The sequence below is a fragment of the Equus caballus genome, chromosome 4 (genome assembly GCF_041296265.1).
Source record: "Equus caballus isolate H_3958 breed thoroughbred chromosome 4, TB-T2T, whole genome shotgun sequence".
In the NCBI taxonomy this organism is placed as follows: Eukaryota; Metazoa; Chordata; class Mammalia; order Perissodactyla; family Equidae; genus Equus; species Equus caballus.
Window position 1 is genome coordinate 4,461,083 of NC_091687.1, and position 27,173 is coordinate 4,488,255.

Genomic DNA, 27,173 nt, shown 5'->3' on the forward strand with positions numbered 1-27,173 from the left:
AGAAATATTTATTGAGGACTTTCTATTGTCTACAGTTCAGTTTAGGAACTATTAAATGTGTAAAAATACTATACACAGTCTCTGACCTGGGAGGGATTTAAAATCTAGTTAAAAAAGAAAACATAGATGTGAGAAATCAAATAATGATATGAATTAACTAACAATATGAAAAAGTTACACCAAATATATTACAAAAGTATATAAGCATGGCTGAATTTTAATTTCTAAAAAGTGATTCTTCCTACTTTAAAAAGCAAAAGCTTTAATTGTTGAGGTTAGTCAGAAAAAAGACACTCATAGTATATTAATGTTCAGATACCATAGGCTTTGTGCTATTTTATTTTTGTTTCATATTTAAAATTAATGTTGACTATTGCTGGGCCCACACTAATTACAGATACTAACTCTTACATGTAGCTCTACTCAACACATAATAAACACTATAGTGAGGAAAAGAAGTAAGAAATTGCAAGACTTTAGTTCAGAAAATTTCAAATGAGTTCCTTCAGTGGGTCCACATTGAGTGTTCAGTTTTCCTGTGCTCTCTCATAAACTAGTTAGGAAAAGACGTCAACAAAAACCATCTTGCCCACATAGGAAGCAGCTACTCTCTGTAACATTCAACACTGTCATGGCTTACAATAAACAGACTTAACCATTTATTAAGAATGCTAAAAAGTGCAAACAGCAGCATCAAAATGTTATTGGGGAATACGGGTGAGGGTGTCTAAACTTCTTTGTAGTCAGTAAAAATCACTTCTGACCAAACTGGATTTTTATCACCAGTTGCTAAGAAAACGTCGTTTGAGGTTAAGACTTAAAATACGTAAGTTATTTCTCAGAAGAAAATAGAGTTTGATATCCCAGGAACGGTCAGGCTATAAGCCATCAAATATTCTTTTTAAATAGACTCAATTTAAAACGATCTCTATTTGGAATTAGGCAGTTCTATATTGCTGACATAGATTTACTTTGTGTTCTATCTTTCAAAAAAGTAATTCCTGTTTTAAATTAAGAAGTTATGCATAGCAAGAATCTAAATTATCCTTCCAAGTGCCAACATGAGTAAGAGAAAGAACACCCAAAGGGAGAGTCAGAGATCACTGTTAAACTTAAGGAAACGACAACATTTGAACATCATATAATTTAAGGGGTATTTTTCATGGTTTCTACGTATGAGACATCATATGAACTGTAGGGGGGTCAAAAAGAAATCAGAATTTGTTCCTGTCCAATATAACATAATAGAAAAGGCAAGAAATTAAGTCAAACAATTTGACTCCGTAGTAAAATATAATCAAATACCAAAAGATAATCTGCACTAGAGTTACAAGCAAAATGTGACAACACACATCACTTTTTTTGTTGAGGTCTTGAAAAGTTTTGTAACAAAGTTGGCATTTTAAAAAGGCCTTGAAGAATGGGTAGGATTTCAACAATTGGAGTTGAAGGGGATAAAGCATTCTGGTCCAAGGGAAAAGCACGGAGAAGGAGAGAAAGTCATGGAATGTTTAGGGAATTCCTGATAGGAATGCTCTATAAGGAGGTGCACACTGTGGGAGACAAGAGAGAAGACGATAAACAGCAAGACTGGGAAGAGGCTGCCAACCCACGCCAAAGGGCTGGTCTTCGGAAAGGAGTTTTAGGCTATCCAGGTTCTGAGTGATCAAGGTTGTGCCTTAGGAAGATTAACCTGACAACAATGCACGGGATGGACTGGAGGAGAAAAATGTCTGGGAGTTAACAGTCCAGTTAGGAAGTTACTGCAATTGTCTTCCCTAAGTTACTGGATGGGAAAAGTTCTGTATGAAAAACTGTCTGAGGGAGAAAATGACAGGATTAGATGTCAACCAGCTGAGTGGCATGCATCCGATGTTCACAGCCTGGGTAACCCAGAGGACAGGCATGAAGAGTATACAGTCAGTGATGTGGGTGCCAGAGGAACCCTTAACACACAACTGTATGTTATCAAGGGGGAAGGAAAGGTAGTGGTAAATTTTGGAGGATTCAGAGGTTTCATGGGATTTTGTTGTCTGAGCAGAAGGTTGGAGTAGAAAACCATTCTAGATGCCTTCCAGCTCTATTTTGCTTGACTGCCCACAGTAAAGCTGTTTCTAAACTGCCTTTGACCTTATTCCATTGGCCTACTTATCCATTCAACAAACATTTAGTGAGCGCTTACTGTGTGCCAGGGCCTGTTCTAGATAGTTGGGGCAAGCCAGTGAACAAAACAGAAAAATATTCTCGCCTTCAAGGAACCTGCATTTCAACAGGAAGAGACAGACAATAAACAATATACACAAATAAATGAAGTATATCATGTGTCAGATTCAAAAAAATACTATGGGGGATAAAGAGAGATGACTAAGAAGCATGAGGAGTGATGACTCTGGGACAGGGGTAGGAGTATAGTCTGTATTGAGAGATGTCACAAGTCACAGCCTTTGAACCACCGTGCAGCGTTTACCTAAGGATGCTGCCGGAACAATTGCTCACTACATTCCCCAGCTTCCTCTTATTGAAAGCACATGAGAGAGAGTTGTTAAGTTTCTAAAGAGTCCCTGACTTCTGCCCGTCACAAATCATCTAACTGATCACATTTCCCCCTCGACACTGATGGCCAGAGAGCTCAAAGCTAAATTTGTGGTCTTCTTCCAAAAAGTGGATGGAATTTTTTGTACCCGTTTACATCTTATTTTCTGAACATACATTTTCCTATCGCCTTGCTTTCTTCACACACTTTTATTTTATTATGTATTGTTGTCAGCTAACATCCAATTTAGAACTCTTGAGATATAAATAAAGATGTAAAAATAAACTGCTAAAGTTTTCTTCTTTTTTTTTTTTTTTTTTTACAGTTTTGACCTGTTTTTGACACCAAAACTAGTGGCTTTAATTAAGATCAAACCTGTTAAAATAATACATTTAAATAGTTACCCTATATGTAACCTCACGAGAGGTGTAAGTATTTGCCTTCTGGACCAGTAACAGACACGCTGGGTACTCACATGAAATTCACGCAGCCGGTGCCAGCGGGTGGCGCGATCCAGACGAAGCTGAGGTTGGTTGTGGGCAGGTGACTCACGTGAGAGGCCACCACGCTGCACATAAACTGGTTCCCAAACTGGTGGTCTGACATGATCCCTGAGAGACAGAAAGGAACAGAAGTTATAAGGACAATAAAACAAAGTCTTTCTTATCATGGCATACCAATATTTTCTGGACATTTTTCTTTCATATCAAGATTCATCAAGCTATTGGGCATCCCTTTAAGTTATGTAATTTTCCACTTCCTATTGCCAGAAGGAATTAATCATTTAAAACATTACTGGGAAGGAGCGATCCACTCAATTCATTGCTATAGTATTTACTTTGATTTTGTTGACTGGTCTTTCCCCCATCACCAAAGACCGCCAGGACCACAGCTGCAGTTGAACCAGATTGAGTTTACTGGAAGTGTTTGCAACAGGGCAGACCAAATAACCACCGGGAACTGGGAGGTATCTCAGTAAGAGGATGGTCAAAGGTGCTTGCTAATGTATTTGGGCTTGTGTTAGGTTAGAGAGTAGAGTGATCAGGCTGGCCGGGGAATTTCCTGATTTGGGTCTGCACGTCCAGCATCCCGGGAAATCCCCCAGTCCTGTTGGCGAGGCTAAGGGATTTGGTGCTACCAGAAAGTGGGGGCAATTTTATCACTGAGTGTCTTAGTTTTTATCTAGGAGGCATGAAGAATGGAGTGAGGCTAAAGCTGTGATTGATAAAAAAAGCAGCAGTAGTCATGTTAACACGAAAAGGGGGAAGTTGGTCATTTTTGTGGTTTGTACCATGTTCTTGCTTTTGTCTGTGTTCAGGCATGATTAGAAAGTGGTCTTGGGAGCCAGCCTGGTGGCACAGCAGTTGGGTTTACACGTTCTGCTTCGGTGACCTGGTTCGGATCCTGGGTGTGGACCTACGCACCACTTATCAAGCCTTACTGTGGCAGGCGTCCCACATATAAAATAGAGGAAGATGGGCACAGATGTTAGCTCAGGGCCAATCTTCCTCAGCAAAAAGAGGAGGATTGGCAGCAGATGTTAGCTTAGGGCTAAGCTTCCTCAAAAACAAGAAAGAAAGTGGTCTTGTTTTTGTCTCAAACCATCACAATCTCAGTGTGGTCTTGTCTCATGTTGATGTTCTGTGAAACCGCTTATGTTGAACATGAGAACACCATGACCCAGCTGTGAGTGCCAGGTCAGCTCCCAGCTGAGCTATGAGGAGATGATTCTTTTCTTTTTTAATAAGGTGATTCTCTTAGGTCTACCTCAGATATAAAATATTAATAAATAACTCAACGCAAAGAAAATGAACAACCAATTTTTGAAAATCAGCAAAAGACCTGAACAGACACCCCATCAAAAAGATACATGGTTGGAAAATAGGCATACGAAAAGATATTCAAAACCATACGTCACTAGAGAACTGAAAATTAAAACAATGAGATACCAGGACACGCCTATTATGGCCAAAATCCAAAACACTGACAAGACCAAATGCTGGCGATGATGTGGAGCAAGAGCCTGTCTCAAGTGTTGCTGGTGGGAGTGCAAGATGGTGCAGCCACCTTCAAAGACATTTTGGAAGTTTCTTACAAAAATAAACACTCTTACCATTTGATCCAGCAATCACACACCTTGGTATTTACCCAAATAAATTTAAAATTTATGTCCACACAAAAACCCGCACATGGATGCATATAGAAGTTTTATTCATAATTGTCAAAACTTGGAAGCAACTAAGAAGTCCTTCAGGAAACGCATGGATAAACTACGGCACATCCAGACAACAGAATATTATTCAGAGCTAAAAGGAAATGAGCGATCAAGCCATGACAGAAGTGGGCAGTTAAATAAAAAATTCATTTACTGGCTTTGTGAACTTGGGCAAATAACTTACTCTCTCTGAGATCCAGTTTTCTTCTCTGCAAAATGAAAATACCACATTCCCTCCAAGTTAAAGTTATTGTAAGAATTAAATGAGCCAAGACATATGACAGCATCTAGGAGAGTACCCCCACGTTTGGACAGGTGCCCTTCCTACGTGTCATCAGAGCAGTTCACACATTCCTCCATCATACACTTGACCATCTTCCTAAGGAGTCTATGAAGGACCAGGTCTTTCATCTTTATATTCCCAGCAACTATCACAATGCCTGACACAGTACAGATACTCAAGGAATGCTTCCTGAATAAATTCAAGAATAATTTAACAATAAAAATAAAAGACAATAGAAGTTATAACACATACCTTACATTAACTAGTGAAATAGGATCTTCTGGAATAGAAAATTGTTCAGAATAGGTCATCCTAGCCAAGGAAATAGAAAAATAAATCTATATTTTGACGTATACTAACAATGCTCCATTTCTCATTCAAGTTTTTATTTTTTTAAGCTGCATTCTGAGACAAAATTCATCAAGCCAGAGAAACCACAAGGTTAGGGAGGAAAAGAGACTCCCAGGGAAATCAGAGTGCTGCAGGAGACTCAACAGTCGTGAATCAGGAATTGCCAGTCCCCTCTGGTCGGGCACAAAGCAGGGATCCAGTGTGCGGAAAATGACACATCTGCAGGAGTCAGCCTGCTCAGAAAGGAAAACAGAAGTTCCAGCCACAATCGCGTGGGAAGGGAAATGAAGCAAACGAAATAAGGTTTCAGGGTTTCAGAGTCTTGGTAACAGGATTCAAGTTCAAATACCTCCTCATTCCCCAAAACCCCTCTTAGAATGTGAGTCAATGTTTAGGCTGCATACTACTTGACAGAATTTTATAAGGTAGCTGTATTGTCATAATTGCCTCATGCCCTACCCTAAATGTGGCAAATATATGCCACAGAGCAACACTCCTGCAAGCCAACAGTCTGGCACAGTAGTTCTCCAGCTTGGCTGCACAGCACTGTCACCTAAAGAGACTGAATAAACAGTGGCTCCCAGAGATTCTGAGTTAACTGGTTTGGGGTATACCCAGGGTATTGGTAGTTTTAAAAGCTCATCAAGAAGGAATTCTAAGGTATAGCCAAGAACACGCATTAAGAAAGTGTCTCAGTAAAATGTTGTCCAGAATTCAGGGCGTAACACGATTCACATCACTACAGTACCAATAATATACAGTTTGAAAGTATCCAGCCGTGTCTCACGCAATGGCCCTGGTAGAAATGCAAAACACTGTATCCTTTTACCCACTACTCCTCAAACCATCCCAAACGTGGAGTCTGAGGACCTTTTTGTGTACCTTTAAACACTGTGAGTGTACAGTGGCCTTTGCTTTTTTAAGACAGAACACTGGCATACTATAGTGCAACCAGATGTTAATTGGCATCTTCTTTCAGAAGACTGAAAAGTTGGCCAGAGTTGCAACTATTAAAAATCTATTTATCTTACTATCAACCAGAAGAAAAAAACCAGTATTTACAGAAACACTTCTTTGCATCAAACATTTGTGTCAGGCCCTGCGGAGTTACATAGAAGAAATAAAGACGTTATTCCTACCCTGAAAAGACTTGAGCTGGGAACGGAGAACTGGAATAAACTAACATTCTAAATAAAACATCTAGAAAATAAGTAAGTGCTAACTGGATGGTATGCATGAAAAATACAAGATAGGAGAGAAAGAGCGATTAATACGGACAACGATAATAAAGACAGCCAACGCTTACCGAGCACTTATCATGGCCTGGCACTATTCTAAGTGCTTCGTGAAAGGTAACTCATTTTAGGCTCTTAACAACCCTACAAGGTAGGAGCTGTTATTTTCTCCACTTTACCAACTGTACTGAGACAATGGAGATAAAAGAACTTGCTTATGGTCATGGAGCACGTGGGCAGTTGAGCCTGAATTCAAACCAGTGCCCTTGCTACACAGTCAGAAAAGGCTCTTGAAGAGGAAGACTGGAACCGAGTCTTGAGGGAAAAGCTCAGATTTCCCATATTTCCTTTTATTTACATGAGACAGCAGGATATAATCGAGGTACCGTCCCCTCAGCTCTGCCACACACTGCTGTACGACCTTAGTCAGGGGGCCCCCTCTCAAGCTTCAGTCTCTACATCTGTAAACTGCTGGTCCAGGACCACTAAGACCCCTTTCAGTTCCATAGCTCTCTGAGTACAATTAAATGAACAGAAGAAAGATGGGAGGATGTCTCACGAAGGCAGACAGAATGAGCAGAGGTGTGCGTATAAAATGAGAACTAGGAGGAGGAGAGCCGTCACGATCAGCTTCCAGGGTTCTGTGAAACACAACTGACTGCATCCGCCACAGCGATCTTCTTAATGGCTTTTGTGTCACGAAAGACACATACCATCTAATTAATATATGTGACTCGGAAACCTATTCTTGGGATAATTGAAATTTGAATTTGATAATGAACTTAAATTTACGACGTTGCTCTCCCTGCTGTATGCTGGATAACAGGATACATAGAGAGTTTTTAATATTATTTGGAAAGGGGGAAATAGGATCTATAATAAAAGAACATAATTATGCTGCAAATCTCTGGGAGATATATACATATAAAATATATGTGTAGTGCAGCTATAATAAAGATTGTATTTCCATTGTTGTGGTTACGTGTAAATTGTCATACAAAAAATTTTTATGTGGAATTTCCTCCCCAGAGAAAGAAACTATACTTTTCCAAGAGAATTGGACTATGAGAGAAAGTAAGCACTTCAAGAAGCATGGCTCTGCCAATCTAACTTTGGGCAAAGAAAGTAGAGTATATCCTTCAAACGCTGAAGATCTACAATATTGACAACTGCCTTGACTTTAGCAAGATTTTAAAGCATTCATGTTATAAATACATTTTCCTTTTGAATATTGTGTATATACCATTGAAAAACAGAATATTCACATCCTAGTTGTAATTTCTATATCAGCAAACAATCAATATAACTCTTTAAAACAACCACTCCTTTGACAAAGTATGGGTGTCTTAAATTCATTAAGTCATTCAAACCACTGGAGATCTAGTTTGATAATCTCTAATATGTCTTCTTAATCAAAGTTATGGTTAAAGGACAGGAATCTATTCCAGAGTTCCCTTTATCCACAGTACACTTCTGCAAGATTAGGCTCACGATGTGTTTAATTGTTCTAATGTTGCCTTCAGGATTCCTTTTAAGACAGTGGGACACATTTCTGTGCCTTCCGGGATGTCATTTTCCTTGACAAGTCTTCAGTTATTTTAAGTTTGTGACTAAACCTTGTATGAACTCCACTTTCCCTCAGGAATACTTTTTTCTGCCTTTAATGTGCATACCTTGGGTCTTCAGAACGGTAACTAGAATTTCTGTGATCCTCCATCTCTAAAATAAAATGTACATATCCTCATAAAAATGCAGGCTATTCACTTCCAAGAAACACACTGAAGATTTTATTACCAAAAATAACCAAGGTAGTGGGAAAATTGCACATTCATGTTGGTTTTATTCTATATTCTGTAGATTAAAGACACGGGTTATTCAAATTTGTTTAGTTTGTAATTTGCCATAGTGAGTGTGAAAGTGGGTGGAAATATGTCCTGGTTTATTTTTTATGGGTTTCAAGAGCTACGACATCTGTGGATGGGATACCACCAAACGAAGAGCAAGTACATTAAGATTATAGATTTTTGTTTGTGAAAAATGTAATCTTCATATATAAAAATGATGAAATCTTAAAAAGAAGTATTTTATTATTTCAAACACTTTAACAAAGTTTGGTAGAATGTTTTCAGGAAATTTAGCAAATTTATTAACTTATGCCTACATAAGAAGTGTAAGATAAGACAAATATTTAAGATGACTTCTATCTCTTTTTATTTTCATCATTTGCTCTTTCTTTAAAAGGGATCTCTAAAGGCTTCAATCAGTTAATAAAAAAAAGACTATTCTGAAAATTTAATTTGGAAAGTTAGTGTTATATTGTAAGCGAAGATACAAAATGAATTATGGAGTTCTTTTTTGTCATTCTTTAATCTTTTCATTTGATTCAAATAGAATAATTGTTTACTTACAGAATTCGACTTGTCTATTATTTGCCTTCTTTGCTAGGTCAACATACTCAAACATTTCAACAATGCTAAACACGACTTTCTATGCTTAAAAGTAATCATAGAACTTCCTGAAAACATCCTTATGGCAGCTTATCTGTGGAGTACCAGACTGATGAAAATGGATATGAAAAGAATAGCTCTCAAGTAGTGCTATAAGACGAGAAACAGTACGTGCACACACACTCACACAGACACACGGGGTATATTTAATTTTTAAAAGTATTGATTTGAAGGCATTTGGTTTCATATTTAATTCTAGAGGCAAAAAAGTACTAAAACCTTTTTAAAATCATTCTGGAATTGTATGTCTACAGGCACGAGTTATAAAATGTATGAGAATCCACGCTATTTCCACATCTCTTGTCAGTTATATAAGAGCTTATTCTAAGTCAACCTGATTCCTTCCTCACTCAATGCAATTACAAAGATGAGAATTCATTGCCCTCCTTCTCCTTTCCTCTCCCAGATCCACCATTTACCAAATGCCTTCTCTGTGCTGGGTGTTTTACCCATATTATCCCTTACTACTAGAGGATGAGAGCCTGGACGGTGGAGGCAGTCTGCCTGGGTTCAGACCCTTGCTCCACCACCAGAGAGTTGTGGAATGTCAAACACTGCTCCTCAGTTTCCTCTCCAGGAAAATGGAGATGATAATAAGAGGGTGGCCGTGAAGATGAAATTAGGATATGGCACATAGTTAGTACTATATGTGTTAGTTATTACTATCATTCCCATTTGAGAGATTAAGGAGAATTATCAGGAGCCAGTGAATTTAAGTGACTTGCCAAGGACAACAGAGGTAGTGAATGGCACCTGAACGCAGGTCCCTCCTCTATCTCACACTGCCCACTGGCTTCCTCCCTCTTTGTGTCTTTCAACAGAAGTACTTCAATTCTGGGACAGACCCCTGTCCTGATCAGTAGAAATCCTGTCCAAATCCAGTAGTGGAGTGCAAACCATCTGAGAGCGAGCAGGAAGAGGGCCCCTCCTCTACGTACAAGCTCAGACGCTCTCCGCCCTCTCTCTTTCTTTCTCTCTCCCTTTCTCTCCAACACCTTAATTTCTTATCAGACAGTTATCGGATACCCTTTGCCCTCTTAATAGACATATCTCAAAAGTGCTCCCCTACGGGGCCAAGCCAGCCAGTGTGTGGCCACTGAGTTTGACAGCACAGCATCTTTTCCAAAGAGCTATGAAAAGTCTGCACTGTCTTTAACTGAATCTCTGATACACTGGTGCCTACTCCTCTGACTTGTCCTAGTGTGTGCTGGATTCACAGCACAACTTCCAGTCCAGAAGTAGGATGCTACACACATGCAGGCCAGAGAAATCCAAAATGGAGGCGGCTTCAGAGATAGAAACCCAAGCCAACGTAGGAGGCTGAAAAGAGCCTCAGCAAGGCTTTCTCTCAAAAAAAATCTTGCACGATTGAAACTTTATGCCTATTGAATTGCAACTCTCCAGACCCCTCTCCCCCACAGCCCCTGGCAACCACCACTCTATTCTCTACTTCCATGAGCTTGTCTATTTTAGATACTTCATATAAATAGAATCACACAGTCGCTGTCCTCTGTAACTGGTTTATTTCACTTGACATAATGCCCTCCAGGTTCATCCATGTTGTCACATATAGCAGTACTTCCTTCTATTTTAAGGCTGAACAATATTCTGTTGCAATGTATACACTACATTTTATCCATTTGTCCACTGATGGACATTTAGGTTGTTTCTATATCTTGGCTATTGTGAATAATGCTGCAATAAACATCGGAGGGCAGATATCTCTCTGAAATCCTGATTTCAGTTCTTTTGGATGGATACCCATACACAGGATTGCTGGAGCATATGTTAGTTCTATTTTTAATTTTTTGAGGAACCTCCATATTGTTTCCCATAGCAGCTGCAGTTTTTTACCTTCCCACCAACAGTGCGTAAGAGGTCCAATTTCTCTACATCCCTGCCAACACTTGTTATTCTTTGTGGTTTTTTTGATAATAGCCATTCTAACAGGTGTGAGATGATGTCTACTGTGGTTTTTATTTGCACTTCCCTGATGATTAGTGATGTCGAGCATCTTTCAATACACCTATTGGCCATTTGGACTTCTTCTTTGGAGAAATGTCTATGCAAGTTCTTCATCCCTTTTTAAATCAGTTTATTTGTTTTCATGCTATTGAGCTGCAGGAGCTGCTGTTCAACAGATATGAAGTTTCAGTTACGCAGGATAGATAAGTTCTAGAGTTCTGCCACCCAACATTGTGCTATAGTTAACAACGCTGTATTGTGCACTTAAAAATTTGTTGAGAGTAGGTCTTATGTTAAGTGTTCTTACCACAATAAAGGAATGAATGAATAAATAAGAAAAAACAAAACTACAAACTGTTGCCTTGTTGGAATAACTCCAGCCCCTAAAAGTCACCTCCAATATTCTCAAGTCTATCTCTCCTCTTCTTTTCTCACTGCCAAAAAAATGCTCAGTTGACCTACGTAGGAAGTTTAATGCAATACCAGAATTACTATACAGCATCCTGGTTCAGACCCTTGCCAATCCTAGTTTAAAAAAAAAAAAAAGAAAGAAGAAGAAAAAGAGAAGACCCTAGACAGAACGATAACAGCTAAATTTTCTGGGTATTTAATGATGCAGGCAAAGTTCTGAGTGTTTTACAAAGTTTAACTCATTTACTCATTAAAAACCCTAAGAAGTATTATTATCATTCCCATTTTATGGATGGGAAAACTGAAGGTTAAAGAGGTTAAATAAGTCGTCCAAGTCACTAGACCCTAGAAGGACCACTAATCACTTGCGATCTGGCACTATCACTTTTCATGGTGCCATCCTGAGCAAGAACTCTCTAGGTCTTATGATTAATATTACTTAACATGTGGATAATAATAAGACCTACTTAATAGACTGTGGAAATGATTAAGTAATAATTCATTTTGTGAGAATTAAATGCTAAATTGCATGTAAACTATGAGAGTGTTTGTTAAATGTTGAAATTTTTTTTAAGATTTCAGAATATATCTCAGTCCTTTTCTGATTCTACTATACTCACACAAAACTCCTCTTTAAATAAGTAAGTGAGCTGCAGATCACCCAGGCTGAGCATACAGCCCAGGTCAAAGCTACAAACAAGGGGCACAGTAACCCTTGGCTAACCCCACAAAGCCTCTGCATATAAAAACAGGATCTGATTATCTTAATCGTACCTCCAGATTGGCTGACCTAAAAGAATTGTCTCTAGGGCTGTGTCTAACCAGAGTCTGCTGTCATGTAGATATAGCTCCAGGTCAAACTGCCTCATCAAATATTTTATCAGTGTTTAAATCCTATAGTCTTCAAGTTGCAAATGCCCAATATCTTAAAGGAACAGTGAATTCTCCCGCCTTCCTCCTTGTCTTGACCATCATAGCCCACACCATCACTGTGATATACGTGAAGAGACCCTGTTGCCCATAGTCTTTGACAGTGTTTCTCAATCTTTTTCTTTTATCATTAAGATTCCTCAATTTTTTTTTACCATTTCATTATCATTTTTAGACATTTGCCCCTAAATGTCCCGATCCCATGAAATTTTATATAAAATATAATATAATTGAAGCCCTAGGTGTATCTATTGATATTCTCAGTTGCAAACCACAGAATACAATCCAGCTAATTAAAGGAATTTTTAGAGATATTAGGCAGCTCCTCTGCAGAGAAATAGAGAAATAAACTTGGATGTTGCATCGCAAGGAGTGATGTCTACCACACCATGAGACTGGTCCAACATAAATACAAGAACTTGCTACTGCCCACTCTTTGACATCAACCACATTTGGACCAACATAACAGAATCTCCACCTCAGGCATTCCCCCCAAATATAAGAACTTTCCACTACTGCACCTGATTGAATATGGATTTCCCCATGCTTGGTCCCTACCTCAAATTATACTCTTTTATATCCAAGTCTCATGAGAGTGGGTCTAGGGGGTGGAAACTAAGTTACATGCTTTCACCCTAGAAAGGAAGTATGGGAATTCTATTTGGGGATGGTGGTACTCATAATGTGGGAAACTATATAAAAATGTTGGGCAATCATAGATGGTATACGTTTCCTCCAGAGGGCAACTTCAAAGTCTATAAAGTTCTGGATTTCTTTGATCCAAAAATAGCTACAATAACTGATAATCTTAAAAGATTGGCTTTTGGGACTATTTCCATGAACCTATACATTGAATTCCTTATCTCTTACCTTGAATGGGCATTCTGCCACAGGAATGGCATTGCTTATGGCAGTCAATCTACTTGATGGACAAGAACAAAAGCTCCCATACCTTTCCTGGACAGCCTAACAGATTTCCCAAGGAGTCACATCAGGACAGAAGATGTGCCTCTAATTTCTGACTCAAGATGGTATAAATCTGGAATAAATGGCAGAGATCCTTTTAACAATCTGAGCTCCTGCTAAAGGAGGAACTTCAATGAGTTGGCATAATATTTATTATCTCAATTAAAGAACACTATCTATCTAGTCTTGGAGTCATTATTGACCACTCTCCCACCTCAGTCAATCAATCATCAAGTCCTTCTGATGTTATCTCAGATTTTTTCCATTGTGCCCCCACTTGCCTACCCTTTCCACTATGACCTTATTTCAGGCTTTCATTATCTCTTTTTTGACCATGGTAAACAGCTGCCTAATTGGTCTCTTTGAGTTTAGTTTTTCCTCCTCACATTAATTGTTAATACAGGTATCTTTCTAAAATGCAAATCTGTTTTTATCATTCCACTGATTTAAATCCTTCGGTGGCAGTCCATACTTACAGAAGTAGGCCTAAGTTCCTCAACACAGCATTCTGCTCCCTATCTACCTATTTAGGCTAATTTATCATGACCCTATTCAAACTTCGTACTCCATCAAGACCAAACTGTATATAGTTGTATGTACACATCTCTGGTTTTGCTCTTGTCGTCTCTGCTTAGACCAGGGGTCAGCAAACTATGGCTCATGGGTCAAATCTGGACGATGGCCTGTTTTTTTACACCCATTGAGGTAAGAATAGTTTTACACTTTGAAAAGTTGTAAAACAAAAAGAAGAATATTCCATAGAGACCTACTGTTCTGATCTGAAAAGCCTAAAATATTTACTATCTGGCCATTTACAGAAAAAGTTTGCTGACCCTTGGCCTAAAGTACCCTTTCTTTCCCTGGCTTCAATAAACTCTTACTCATCACTTAATACACACACGAGATCAGAAATCATCTCCTCCATGAAATTTTCCTCTACAACTCCTTCCTGTATCTGAGGTTAATGTTGGAACATCTCCATGCTCTCATAAAACCCAGAGAATAGTTTTGTTGTTGAACCTACTCATTGCATTACAGAGAGTTATCCGTCTTCCCCATCGGACTGTTAGTTATGTGTTATGATTTTTTTCCCACAAAATCTATGATAGGCACGTAATAAATGTTTATGGAATGAACTGTTGCTGAATAAAGGCATTATAATTGACATCATATGGTTTATCAAAGTAATTTAAATGACAGGAGCTCTCCGTGGTACTGAAGGAACTACACCTACAGCTCCTCCCTACTGGATGCCGAGACCTTACATTTTGTGTTTCTCACTTAACTTCATCAGCCTCTATCATGACTTCATGATTTTTTTTCTGCCACTTTTCAGCAAACTTTCTGCAGAACCCTAACTAACTCTTGTCGCATTCTCATCTGGTCAAATTAACTGTTCATACCTTTTGGTCAAGGCATTTATTGCTCACCAAATAGCCATATACTCCCCAACATTTTCAAGCCTCTTTGCAGTTCAAGGGGTCATGTGAATAATTTTGACTAACGGGATATGAGCAGAAATTAAGTAAGCGATTTCCTAGTTGAAGCACAGAATAGAGGACGTGAGTCCTCTAGGTTCCTTTATTCCCTTGCCTTGATGGCAATGGAAGCCAAGCACTGAGAGAGCACAGCCACCATATGGAAACATCTTAGAATGCTGAGTCCCTGCACGGAGGACAACCACCCTGAAGAGTCTCTGACTCATATCATACTGTTAAGTTACGCTGTGATTTGGGAGTTAACTTGTTACCACAGGAAAACTGAATTTCCCTAATTAACACATTATTTTAATATGACTCTTGTCACACTCATTTACTTCTATTTCCTTTACTAGATTATAAATTCCTTGAGAGAAGTGATTTGGTCTTACTGACTCTGCACAGCATCACCTAATAATTGTTTGCTAAATTAACGAACAGACTTTGAAGTCTGCTTTCCTCTTCTCCATGATATTTCCTACTCTCCAAAAGAACAATACTCTGTTTATTTTATAACAGTGGAAGGAAAACTGATGAATTTAAGCTGTATGGGCGTAGTCAAGAGCAAAGACTCTAGAGACAAAGTGCCTGGGTTCACATCCCGGTTCTGCCATATACTAGATATGTCCTTGGTAAATTACATGTAAACTCTCTGGGCCTCAGTTTCCTCATATGTAAAATATGGAAAACAACAGAACCCACCTCAATGGGTTACACAGCTAATGTATGTAAAGTATTCAGAATGATGCCTAGCACATAATAAATACTATATAAATGTTGGCTATTACTATATCACTAAAACTTCTTTTTAGGAGCCCTATAGTTCTATCCACGTCCCTAATGACTTACAAAATCAATGATATTTTTTCTGGTAGAGGTACTTCATTCAATAACTCCAGGCTTTGTTTTCTTATACAATTAATAAAAAATATTAAATCACACATAACATGAAAAAATTTGTTTAAACATAATGCATAAATGTATAATGTAACAATAATTATCAGTACTTTATTTACCTCCTGGAAGCAGCTTATATACCATAAGAAAGCATGGACACAATGAATTCTTATAATGAAGTTTATTCCATTGTTTTCAGTTCATCTGATTCCAAGTCAGATAAAAGAAATACCAATACATTTTCAGAAACAAATCACAGGAAAAATTGTTTTCAAATATGACGTATACTACTTTCATTTAAATTTTATTAAAATTCACACTCCAATGAGGCAAGAATTTGAATATTGGATCAGAAAAATGAGTGTTTCACACTCCTTGAGGCTAAATGATTACAAAATAGTCTTAGAAATTCTTAAATTCCCTTCATATTTAAAATAGATTAGGAAAAGAAAAAGACAAAATACAGCTATTTCAAAAATTATTATACTCTATTAACGAGTTTAAGCAGAGCATATTGGTTTGACTAAAAAACATAATATCTGAATATACACTCACTTGAATAATCACAAAAAAAGCTTCTTAATAAAGCAAGTTATTTGTTAAAGGTAAATTTAATTTTGTTTCTCCCCTGTAGTTTTCATTTATTTATAATAAATCATGGATATTTGAACCCTTCAAAGTTTTTTTTTTTCACTCAAGTTTTATCATTCCAAGCATCAATCTGAATGATTATATTCCTATTGTATGGCTTCTTTTAGGCTTTATGTATATTATTTTTAATGTGAATTTATAATCACATATTGCTTCTTATATTATTGATAAAGTTTACATCATTTCCAGTTTGTATTCTTGTGAGAAACAAACTTAATTTTAGATTTGGAGTTATTTTACCAATAGTTTCTAACTGAAAAGGCAATCACTCAAATATTTTTTAAAAGAATTCATTTATATACCTCTATTTATTGTCGGGAAAAAAATATCAGAACTTTTATATTTTAATGTCAAATTTATATGTTTTATAATAAGTGTACAAAGTATATAATAAGTACAAGAATATATGTACAGAATATAAATTAAATAATAGAAAAATATATAATTATCATGCATGTTCAAATATTTTACTAATAGTGGAATCTATTAAAAAAAGTTTTGCTACACTTGGTTTAGAGACTTCACCAGGTCAGGGAGGGAATTAAGAGATTAAGAGATTTAGTGTGAAAAATCATCTCCCTTGCGACTTTCTGAGATGAGGGAACCATTAGATTCTTAACCTGTGGTCAGTAAGGAGATACCAATAGTGATGGGAATAAGAACAGAAAAGGCTTTGATTTGAGTCCATTGCTGTATTCTTCAAGGGAATGAAGGGGAAGATGCCAGGAGGAGCAGAGCAGAAGCCTGAAATCAGCAGAGCGTGTTTCTGGTTGGTCTGCTATGGAATTATGATCTAGACCGAGGATTCGGGTTTCTCCCAACAAGGGCTAGAGATGCCTCGAGGGCTTAACACAATAGAATACTCATGCACAGATCTTGATGATGCAAAGCAAATTACTGTAAGAATCATAAAACATGTATACATTATTTTGTGAGCCCAAAGAGATAGCAAATGCATCTACTTGGGACAGAGAATCAGTAAACAATTACAGAAGCATTTGAGACTGGTTTTGAAAGGGGAGGAAAATTCTCTTGGGGGTTTGGTACAAAATGAATGGCATGCTTGAAATGGAAAAGTTCTGGTCACACTGAGAGAACTAACAAGAAGTGCATATGGCTAGAATACAATGATGAGCACAGAAGACACAGGAGGGAAAGGGCTGGAAAAGCAACTGAGGCCAGAACGGAAGGCCCTCGAATGCCTCACTCAAGAATTTGTACTGCTGCAGACACAATGTGGAGTGACCGCTGGAAGTCTGTGCATAGAAGGATATACTAAAATGGTGGTGATGTGTAAATGGATGGGTGCAAACCAAAGAGGGTCAAGGACAACGCCTGTAAAATCACTGCAAGAGACCAAGCAAGGCATTAGCAGGGTCAGAATTCCAATGTTAAGAGAAAGGTTTTTGATTTGAATTCATTGCTTTATGCTTCGTATTAGTGTGCTAGGGCTACTGTAACAAAGTCTCAGAAGCTGGGTGGCTTAAAGAACAGGAATTCATTGCCTCACAGTTCTGGAGGCTAGATGTCCAAAATCAAGGTGTCAGCAGGTTGTTTCCTTCTGAGGGCCATGAGGGAGAATCTGTTCCATGCCTGTCCCCTTAGCTTCTGGTGGCCCCAGGCATTCCTTGGCTTAAAAGTACATCATTCCAATCCCCCATCTTCACATGGCGTTCTCCCTGTGTCTCTGTGTCTTCGTGAGGCTGTCTTCTTATAAGAAGAGCAATTGTACTGGATTAGGAGCCCACCCTACTCCCATATGACCTCATCTTCACTTAATTATATGTGCAGTGACCCTATTTCCAGATAAAGTCACCTTCTGAGATACTGGAGGTTAGGACTTCAACATATATTTTTTGGATGGACACAATTCAACCCATAATGTGCCTGAAAGGAACGAACAGGAACACGAGGAGCTGCAGGTTCTCACCCAGACAAACATCTTTGCGATTATGAAAGCAGGGACGGTGTCCTGGGACTCAGTGTTAGCTAGAAAGGCTACGCTTTATTAAGACGCTATCAAATAAGAATGATTCATTTTCTAAATAGTGTTTGATTTTACAATTCCAAATTGCCTAAAACTGCAAAGGATAATAGAATATAATGCCACATAAAATAATGGAGGGAGGGAGTTAGAAACGTGGGCAGCAGGACAGAGAGAGGTAATTTACATTAAAAAAAACCCCCAAATATGTCGAGAAAAACTTCTAGAAAAAATCTAGGTTTGTAATTGGAAATTTGCACACAGGAGCCCACGTGATCTTTTGAAATTAGTCTGTATCTTTAGAGAGGGAGAACCCATTGTCCTCCATGCTTTTTATTAACATTGAAAATCACTGGCTAACACAGACTCTAAAAGAACATACAAACAGTTACGGTATAATGATCATTAAATTTGTTATTAAAGACCTTCAGATTGGAAGAAGCCACTGTACCTAGCGAAAGTTATTAGTAAAAAATATCCTAGTTTATTTGCCAACTCAATTAACTACGCTACCTCCGCCGCACCTACCCCACTCAACATATGTTATCGCTAGGAGCCAGGCAGAGTTCAGGCTTACATTATAATAATATGGTTCCTTATAAAGACATCACAAGAGGTAACATCAAAATCTATCTCTAAAGACTGACTGCATAGCTAGGAAAGACCACTAACTAACTATCATTGAAGGTAGCTTTTACAATTTTTGTTTAAGAAATAAGGAGTGCTCCATGAAAGGGTGTCATTGCATTTCATGAAAGAGCATGATTGCAAACACCCCACCCATACTGCCCAGTTTCTAGAGGAAGCTAATTTGGCTTCTTTTAAGCAGACTGTCTTCCCCTTTCCATCCAATGTACAGGGTGTAATAAAGTCTCACCTAAGTGTACAGGGATTTACAAACACAATTCCAATTACAAGCAACAGGATTTGCAGGCATAAGGGCCTGCCCAGAGAGCTACGAATTCACCTTCTAATTTGCAGGGTTGCCCCCAGAGGCTGAGCATGATTCTGCTCACATATGGCGAGTGCACAGACGCCTATGCCCAGCGCACCAGGTGGGAGGTACAGCGCTCACAGTGAGGGAGGCTGAGCAGACGATTTACAGCCGACGTCTAAGCGCTCCGCGGAGAACCGCCGAGTGCTGCGCTGAACGCCACCCATCAGGCAAACCCAGTCGTGGCAAACAGGTTTTGCATTAACGACAGAAATAAAATATGCTAATTGGTTGTTCTACTCCAGGAAAACAAGTTACCAGAGAAGGAGGGAGGGGAAAAAAAGCCACGTCTTTAAGGCTTTGCAGAGTTGTTGGTTAAATTTCTACATTTATCTGTAGTTAGGACTTCACTGGTATTTCTATCCCATTTAAAGCATAGTATTTTTTTAAATTGGCCCTGAGCTAACACCTGTTGCCAATCTTTTTTTTCCCTTCTTCTTCTTCTTCCCCCCAAAACCCCCCAGTACATAGCTGTACATTCTTGTTGTAGGTACTTCTAGTTGTGCTATGTGGGACGCCGGCTCAGCATGGCTTGATGAGTGGTGCCAGGTCCACGCCCAAGATCTGAACTAGCGGAACCCTGGGCCTCCTAAGCAGAGCACACGAACTTAACCACTCGGCACCAGGCTGGGCACCATAGTAATGTTTACACAACCACCCTCTTTAATGGTCTCTTTGGAAATCTTCAAATCCCTTTCTTGGCTACCAGGAATTAACTATGGCATTTAAAATACATATATCATATCTACTTTATTTTTGCACATTCTGTATAGGATGCAGTATAGTGTAACGGTTAAGTTCAACAGGGAGGGCTGGTGCCAGGCAGACTAGGTCCAAATCCTGCCTTTGCCCTTTAACAGCTGGGTGACCTTGGCCAATTTAACCTCTTTAGGTCACCATTTCCTCACCTATAAACTGGGATTCTAGTGATACCTAATTTTTAGACTTATTGGGAGGATTAAATGAGTTAATATAAGCAAAACTCTTAGAATAGCACCTGGCACATAGTTAGGGCTCAGTAGATGTTAGCTACTGTAATTCAGTACACTGTCTGTTCACCAATGACATGATAACTGCATTCCTAATAAATATAACACTATAAAATTTGAGTCATGAAACCAAATACTTGATGGCTTATAATGGGGGCTAGGAGTAAGAAATATTCAGAAATAAGATATTTTTCAGGGAGGTTTTGGAGGGGTGTTTACTTATTTATTTAATTTCATAGCTGTAAGTATAAAGTTGCAAATCCTAAACATCACAAAAAAAATAACGTATTTGATTATACTTAGCTTACTCACAAGAGCCTTTCCTTTCTGACCTGCACCAGCACGATCATTAGTGTATCCTTTACTAGACACCTCAGCACTTCCATTACCTATTGCTTTAATACACAAAACGCAAAGACACTCCAGCAATATACCAACTGTGCTCCAGCAGCGTTTATTCTTTATTATAGCAAGTGTTGACGATGTGATGCAAATTTTATTTACTAATTAATTGATCCTATTATGTCCCGCTGGCCTTAGAAATGAATAGTTGCTCTATAGGAAAAAAATCCATATACATTTTATTACATGTCCTGAAGATCTGAGCCAAGGCTTGCCTAGAGGGTAGAGAAAACAGAAGAAGCGAGATAAAAGACCTCAATTCTATATTTTCAAGTCTTGATGACTATGGGCCAGTCACTGGAGAATGCAGCAAATATTCGATCCTTCCAGCTTTAAAACTGGAGGGGTAAAAAAACCTGATTAGGTAAATGGGTAGAAAGAAGTAGAGAAGATTATAGAAATTATCAGATTAGCTTTAATGAGAAAACAATGCACATTTTATGTGCTTTTTGTGTGCATAACTCTGACATTAATACTACTCAAAAAATGGCCACTTCAGTTTCACCATAATGCTCTGCACATTTGGTATCTTTAAAGGTTTTGCATTTAATCTTAAATACTAGATTAAAGATACTGTAAGTATAATATTTATGAAATCTTTAACAATATGGCACACAATGTAGTCAATTTCATTTGACTCCTCCTGGTGAAATAACTTTGTGGCACTTGAATTTTTTCTTCACAAAACCTAGAGCTCTAAGCTTAATTTTGTTTTGATGTCAAATCTTTACCAAGTTTCCAAATCTGAATAAAGGGAGCACACGACATAGTGACAGGAGTCTCAGTTTGACTTGCCTTCAGCTCACTGAGAAGAGATTACACACGGAAGACAAGATATCTAACATAAGACACTGAGACCATTTCAATTTTTTAAAACATATACACAATGACAACAATTATTCCTCAAATCCCCATGAACAAAATGTCAAAGCAATGCAAGTGAACCATTAAGCCACATCCTCTAAAGGCGTTAGTACAATTATTTGTTTCATTGGCTTAAAACACGCAAGCCAAGCCACAATAAACTAAACTGATCATATGCTGTTCATTATATCATAACTATAAATGGAAATTTTTAATATTCCTCAGCTGTTTCTATCAATAGCAGAAGGTAATTAATGATGATAAAACTAAAAAAAAAAACAAAAAAAGTGAAATAACTTTATACTGAACTCTCAAAAGACTTAATATTCATCATATTACGAAATCTGTGAGGCAAAGACATTAAGACTTCTTTACCATATTCCCTAAGGGATCAAGGTATTTAAGTTTTTATTTTAATTATAATGTGTTGCAAGCCAATTATCATATGGAGTAAGTCAGTGAATGGGATCACGCAGCTTTATGTGTCCTTTGGTAGCACTGAGAACTGAATGTTTAGATGCAGGGAAGCATGTAATGAGGAAGAACTCACTGAAGGACTCTCTCAAGCGAGAGGGAGTCTCATTAGGCTAAAAATAATAACAACAGTAAGAGCTACCATTTGTTGATGCTTACCACACGACCTCAACTTTTTTCCACAATAAGTCCTCACTCCAACCCTAAGAAACAGTGACAGGGGTTTGGTGGAACCGGCTTATCCTGGCTAGAGGACGCTGATTGCACACGTCTCTTCCCAACTCTTCCCAATTCAGAGACATCACATTGGTAGCTTGAAATTGGCCATGGTGTGAGTATGTACATCACAGAGATTGGCAAATAAGATAAATCAGGGCTTTTTTCCCTCCCAGAGAACTGCTTCTTAAAAATTTACCAGCACACCACTGAAAACAGTATGATTATTTCTAAATTCTAGAGGAGCAACTAACACTCAGCAAAATTGGTTTGATCAAGGTCACAAAATTTAAGCCCGAGATTTGCCTTAAAACTATCCAGTGGAGAAAGAAAAAATGAGTGAGGATACAAATAAAACAAAATTGGCTCTGAGTTGGTGATTGTTGAAACTGGGTGACAGATGCACGGGGGTTCACTGAGTTATCATGTCTAGTTTTACATGTGATAAAAATCTTCCATAATAAATAGTTTAAACACACATACATACATACACACATACACACACACACACACAATATCGACACTTAGATAAACAAATCAAATCAACATGATAAAGACCCGCTGAATCAGAAGTTGAAGAGATAGGGCTCAGTCATCTTTCTGATGTTAAAAGTTGATAACCACTGCTTTACACTATTTATCCACAATAAAAAAAAACCCCACCAAAACCCAGAACAACCCAAACGATCACTGATAGGGGATTATGGATAATTATGGTACACAGTAAAGGACTACGCAGTATGATGTAAAAAAGAAATGAGGAATATGTCTATATACTACTATTGATTGGTTTCCTAGAAATATCGTTGAATTGTTTTAAAAAAACAACAAATATTGAGACCATATATTTATTTATTTAAGAGAGGGAAGAATATAAATAGACATAGATGTAGATATATATGTACAACTATAAAGATTTTGCTTATATAATAAAACAATGGAAAGATAAATTATAATTTTTTAAATAGTTATGTAGAGAAGGAAGAAGGAACCGAGTAGGGAGGATGAGCAGAGAAACTAGACTTCTTTGAATAAGTCTTGTTTGTGGACTTTATAGATACTTTGCAACCATGTAAATTATTTACCCAATTCTGAAACAAAATTAAATAAAAAGCAATTCCTAATAACTGAAAGTAAAATTAAGCAAATTAATTGAATTGTATATCTACTTGGTGGTACAATCACAGAGAAGAACTCTTCCAAATTATTACAAAATACGGCAGTTGATTCTATACCCCAATGATTTAAACTGTTTCAACTTTAAATCGGCAATAATAGGTTATTTACACCACAAAAACTGGCAAACACTACAAATCGGGCTGCCCACTCATTTCCACTCCAGAGAACAGGTTTTAAATATTTACTACTAAAGTTGAATCAAGCACACCTCTAACGTGAAGTCAAAATCTTCTACGCCTAAATTTGAAGTGGAAGTATCAGGAACAACTCATGATATCTTTTATCTTAACACCCAGACATGCAGACACGCAGACACACAGACACACAAACATGCACACTTCTGAGCTATGTTTACTAAAAAGGGCTAAAAACAGTAATCAACCCTTGAGCAACACCCAAATAGTGTTGTCAAAATAGCATTTCCAATGAAAAGGAAACAGGGCTCTTTGAGAGAAGGGGTCTAGGAAATGAAACATACGTGATGAGCCTGGAGCATCCTGTCATGCCAGAGAGCCAGCAAGTTACCAAGGATACAGGGGTCAAACCGAACAGGCTTCCACTGGCCAAAAATCCTAGCGCCAATTAGCATAATCACCTCAGTGGATTGAAAACATCAACTATATTTAAATCACGATGATACTTAAAAAACTCACAAAAGCAAATTGGACGTTATCAGAAACAACAGAAAACTCAGTATTTTTGAAAATTGGAAATAATAATGCTTTTCGTATGTAAACTCTACCTCAGAGTAACCAAATAGTTGATGAGGAGTCACTTATTTTTTAGAAAATTATTCTGATTAATAAATTAAGAAGGAATGAAAGAAATGTGATATTACCATTTTGGAACCCATAGTAAACTAAGGGATCTAGGCAATGATGATCATGGCTGCTAACATCACAAAAAGAGAACAAACATTATGGACTTCCTGATGGAAACTCCCAAAACCACCTATGAAGAAGTTTTGGCAAGCAATGTCAATACCATTCAAGCTTCCAGATCTAACAGAAAATACAGGGGACAGAGGAACACCTAACATGAAACAATACCACAAGGAGACAGTTAGCAAACTCCAGGACAAAAAAATATGCTTTCTTCGACAACAATAACAACAAAGCAAGAAGAAACAAAAAATGAAGGGAGAATCTATAGTTTCAAAAAGAGTTAAGAGACATTGATTTAGAGCATTGTATATATTTTATTCTGATCCTGGCTCAAAAATGTTATACACACACACACACACACACACAAACTATTAGGAAAATGTGAGTAGTAACAGGATATATGATTATATTAGGAAATATTATTTTACATAAGCATGATAATGTTACTGTGGTTATTTTTTTTTTAAGATTCCCTAACTTTTAGAAATATATACTGAAATGTTTACAAGTGGGTTACTACGATGTCTGGAATTTGCTTAAAAATTATCGAGGGCAAGGGAGGGCAGGTAAGTGGATGAAACAAGAGTAGCCAAGACTTGATTATTGTTAGAGCTGAGAGATGGGTACATGGTGTTTCATTAGAGCATTCTCCATACTTCTGTATATTTTAGATTTTTTTTTTTTTTTTTTTTTTTGGTGAGGAAGTTTGGCCCTGAGCTAACATCTGTTGCCAATCTTCCACTTTTTGCTTGAGGAAGACTGTCACTGAGCTAAGATCTGTGTCAATCTTCCTCTATCTTATGTGGGACACTGTCACAGAGTGGCTTGCTGAGCAGTGCTAGGTCTGTGCCCGGGATCCAAACCCACCAACCCCAGGCTGCCAAAGTGGAGCATGCAAACTTAACCACTATGTCACCAGGCCAGCCCTTAGAAATTTTTTATAGTAAAAGATTTTTTAAAGAGGAAAATCTGTATTTCAGCAAGGAACTAATGAAGATGTATAAGAAAAGAGCAGAAGTGGGGCCAGCCCGGTGGTGCAGAGGTTAAGTGCGCACCTTCTGCTTCAGTGGCCCAGGGTTCGCTGGTTCGGATCCCAGGTGCGGACATGGCACAGCTTGTCAAGCCATGCTGTGGTAGGCATCCCACATTTAAAGTAGAGGAAGATGGGCATGGATGTTAGCTCAGGGCCAGTCTTCCTCAGCAAAAAGAGGAGGATTGGCAGCAGATGTTAGCTCAGGGCTAATTTTCCTCAAAAACAAACAAACAAAAAAAAGAGCAAAAGTATTATAACGTATTAAAGAACAGGTACAGATTTAAATTTCACAGCTCTCTGAGACAGCCTGTACAGCAACTAGAAGAAAAAACTAAGGCAATATATTGGAGGCCTACATAGCTATTCAAAACTTCTTTCCTTCATATTTCTTTTTTTTCTCTTTTTAAAATCTCTTTAAGTGTAATTTACATGCCATAAAATTCACCCATTTTAAGTGCATGATTCATCCTCTTAGTAATTTTACAGAGTGGCACAACCATCCCCACAATTCAACCTTAGAATATATCCCTCATCCTTCAAAGTTCTCTCATGCCCATCTCTCCTCTGATTTCTAAACAAGTTCCTTTCAAAGGTGAAAATGTAGACAGTACCAACACTGGGCCTTGGCTCTTAGATTGGTATCTATATTTTTCTAGTCAAAGCAGCCCTTGAACACATTTCCAGAATACAGGTAAGGTCCATTTCAGACAATTCAAGAATATAACCTACAACATTTCACAACAGTAACTAAAATTCCTAACAGAGTTTTAATTCACAGAGAAGACAATATTTGGGGCTTTGTTTGAGATAGCTACGTATTTCCTGGAAAATGCACCAATCATAATTCTAAAACAAACAAAACCATCCTAAGGAGCACTATTATAAAAAACTAAAATGTAGTGGTTATTTTAATTATTATTATTATTGAAACAATAAATGATTTGCTGACTTCTTACCCACTTCATCAAGGTAATCAACAGCATGACATTGATGTGAAAACTTCCTAACAGCCTGAGGACAATTCTACCATGTGTTGAGCATTGTAAAAAGCAGCATCAAGAAGACAGACATAAAATGCAAAGCTTCTGATAACAAAGATCTTATACCCTAACTGAGGAGGGTAACAGACATTAAAGCACAGACAGAAGATCAGAGCTAAGTAGAAACCCTGAAGTGATGTCAGAGTAGGAGGTATTTGCTTCTTTTGCATAAAGGGAGGAGGAACTGTTTAAATAATAGTCCTTTTTCCTGATGTACACAGTTTTGACTGAAGGTGCTATAAGGTTTCCAGAAGCCGGTGTTAGAACATACTTTCTGCTCTCTGTGGACTCCTTCATCTCAAGCAACTAGAGATATTACCCAAGTTAAAAAAGAAAATTGTTTGAAATCCCTGGTGGGCTGACAAGCTCTTAGGGTTCACACTTAGGAAAAAATGTAGCATATTACAAATGACTGCACTGTCATCAGCCCAGAAGGGAGAGGGAAGAGGTGGGACTTAAGTGTCTGGAGGTTGGCAGAGCCCAGGCCAGGAATAACGATATTTGCAAACAGACAGGTAGGTGTCAAGTGTCTTGATGACAGATATTTTTTAGTGTGTGGCACTCTGCCTGACTATATTTTAGGTAACACACAGCTGCTGTATTAAGACTGGTCATAAACAGTTACAGAAATTCCTGTTTACCAGGAGGAAACCTGCTCACGTTCCGCAGCAGAAAGAGAAGTTCCAGATACA

General features: G+C 38.0%; 1 protein-coding gene across 2 annotated transcripts in view; it reads right to left on the bottom strand.

The window, feature by feature from the left end:
• RELN (reelin) overlaps positions 1-27,173 on the bottom strand; it is a 459,089-nt gene that overhangs the window by 318,992 nt on the left and 112,924 nt on the right. For both annotated transcript variants that reach the window (XM_023638850.2, XM_070265359.1), the window contains exon 3: positions 3,009-3,144. In XM_023638850.2, the coding sequence (XP_023494618.1) occupies positions 3,009-3,144 (136 nt within the window). The remainder of the gene's footprint in view (positions 1-3,008; positions 3,145-27,173) is intronic.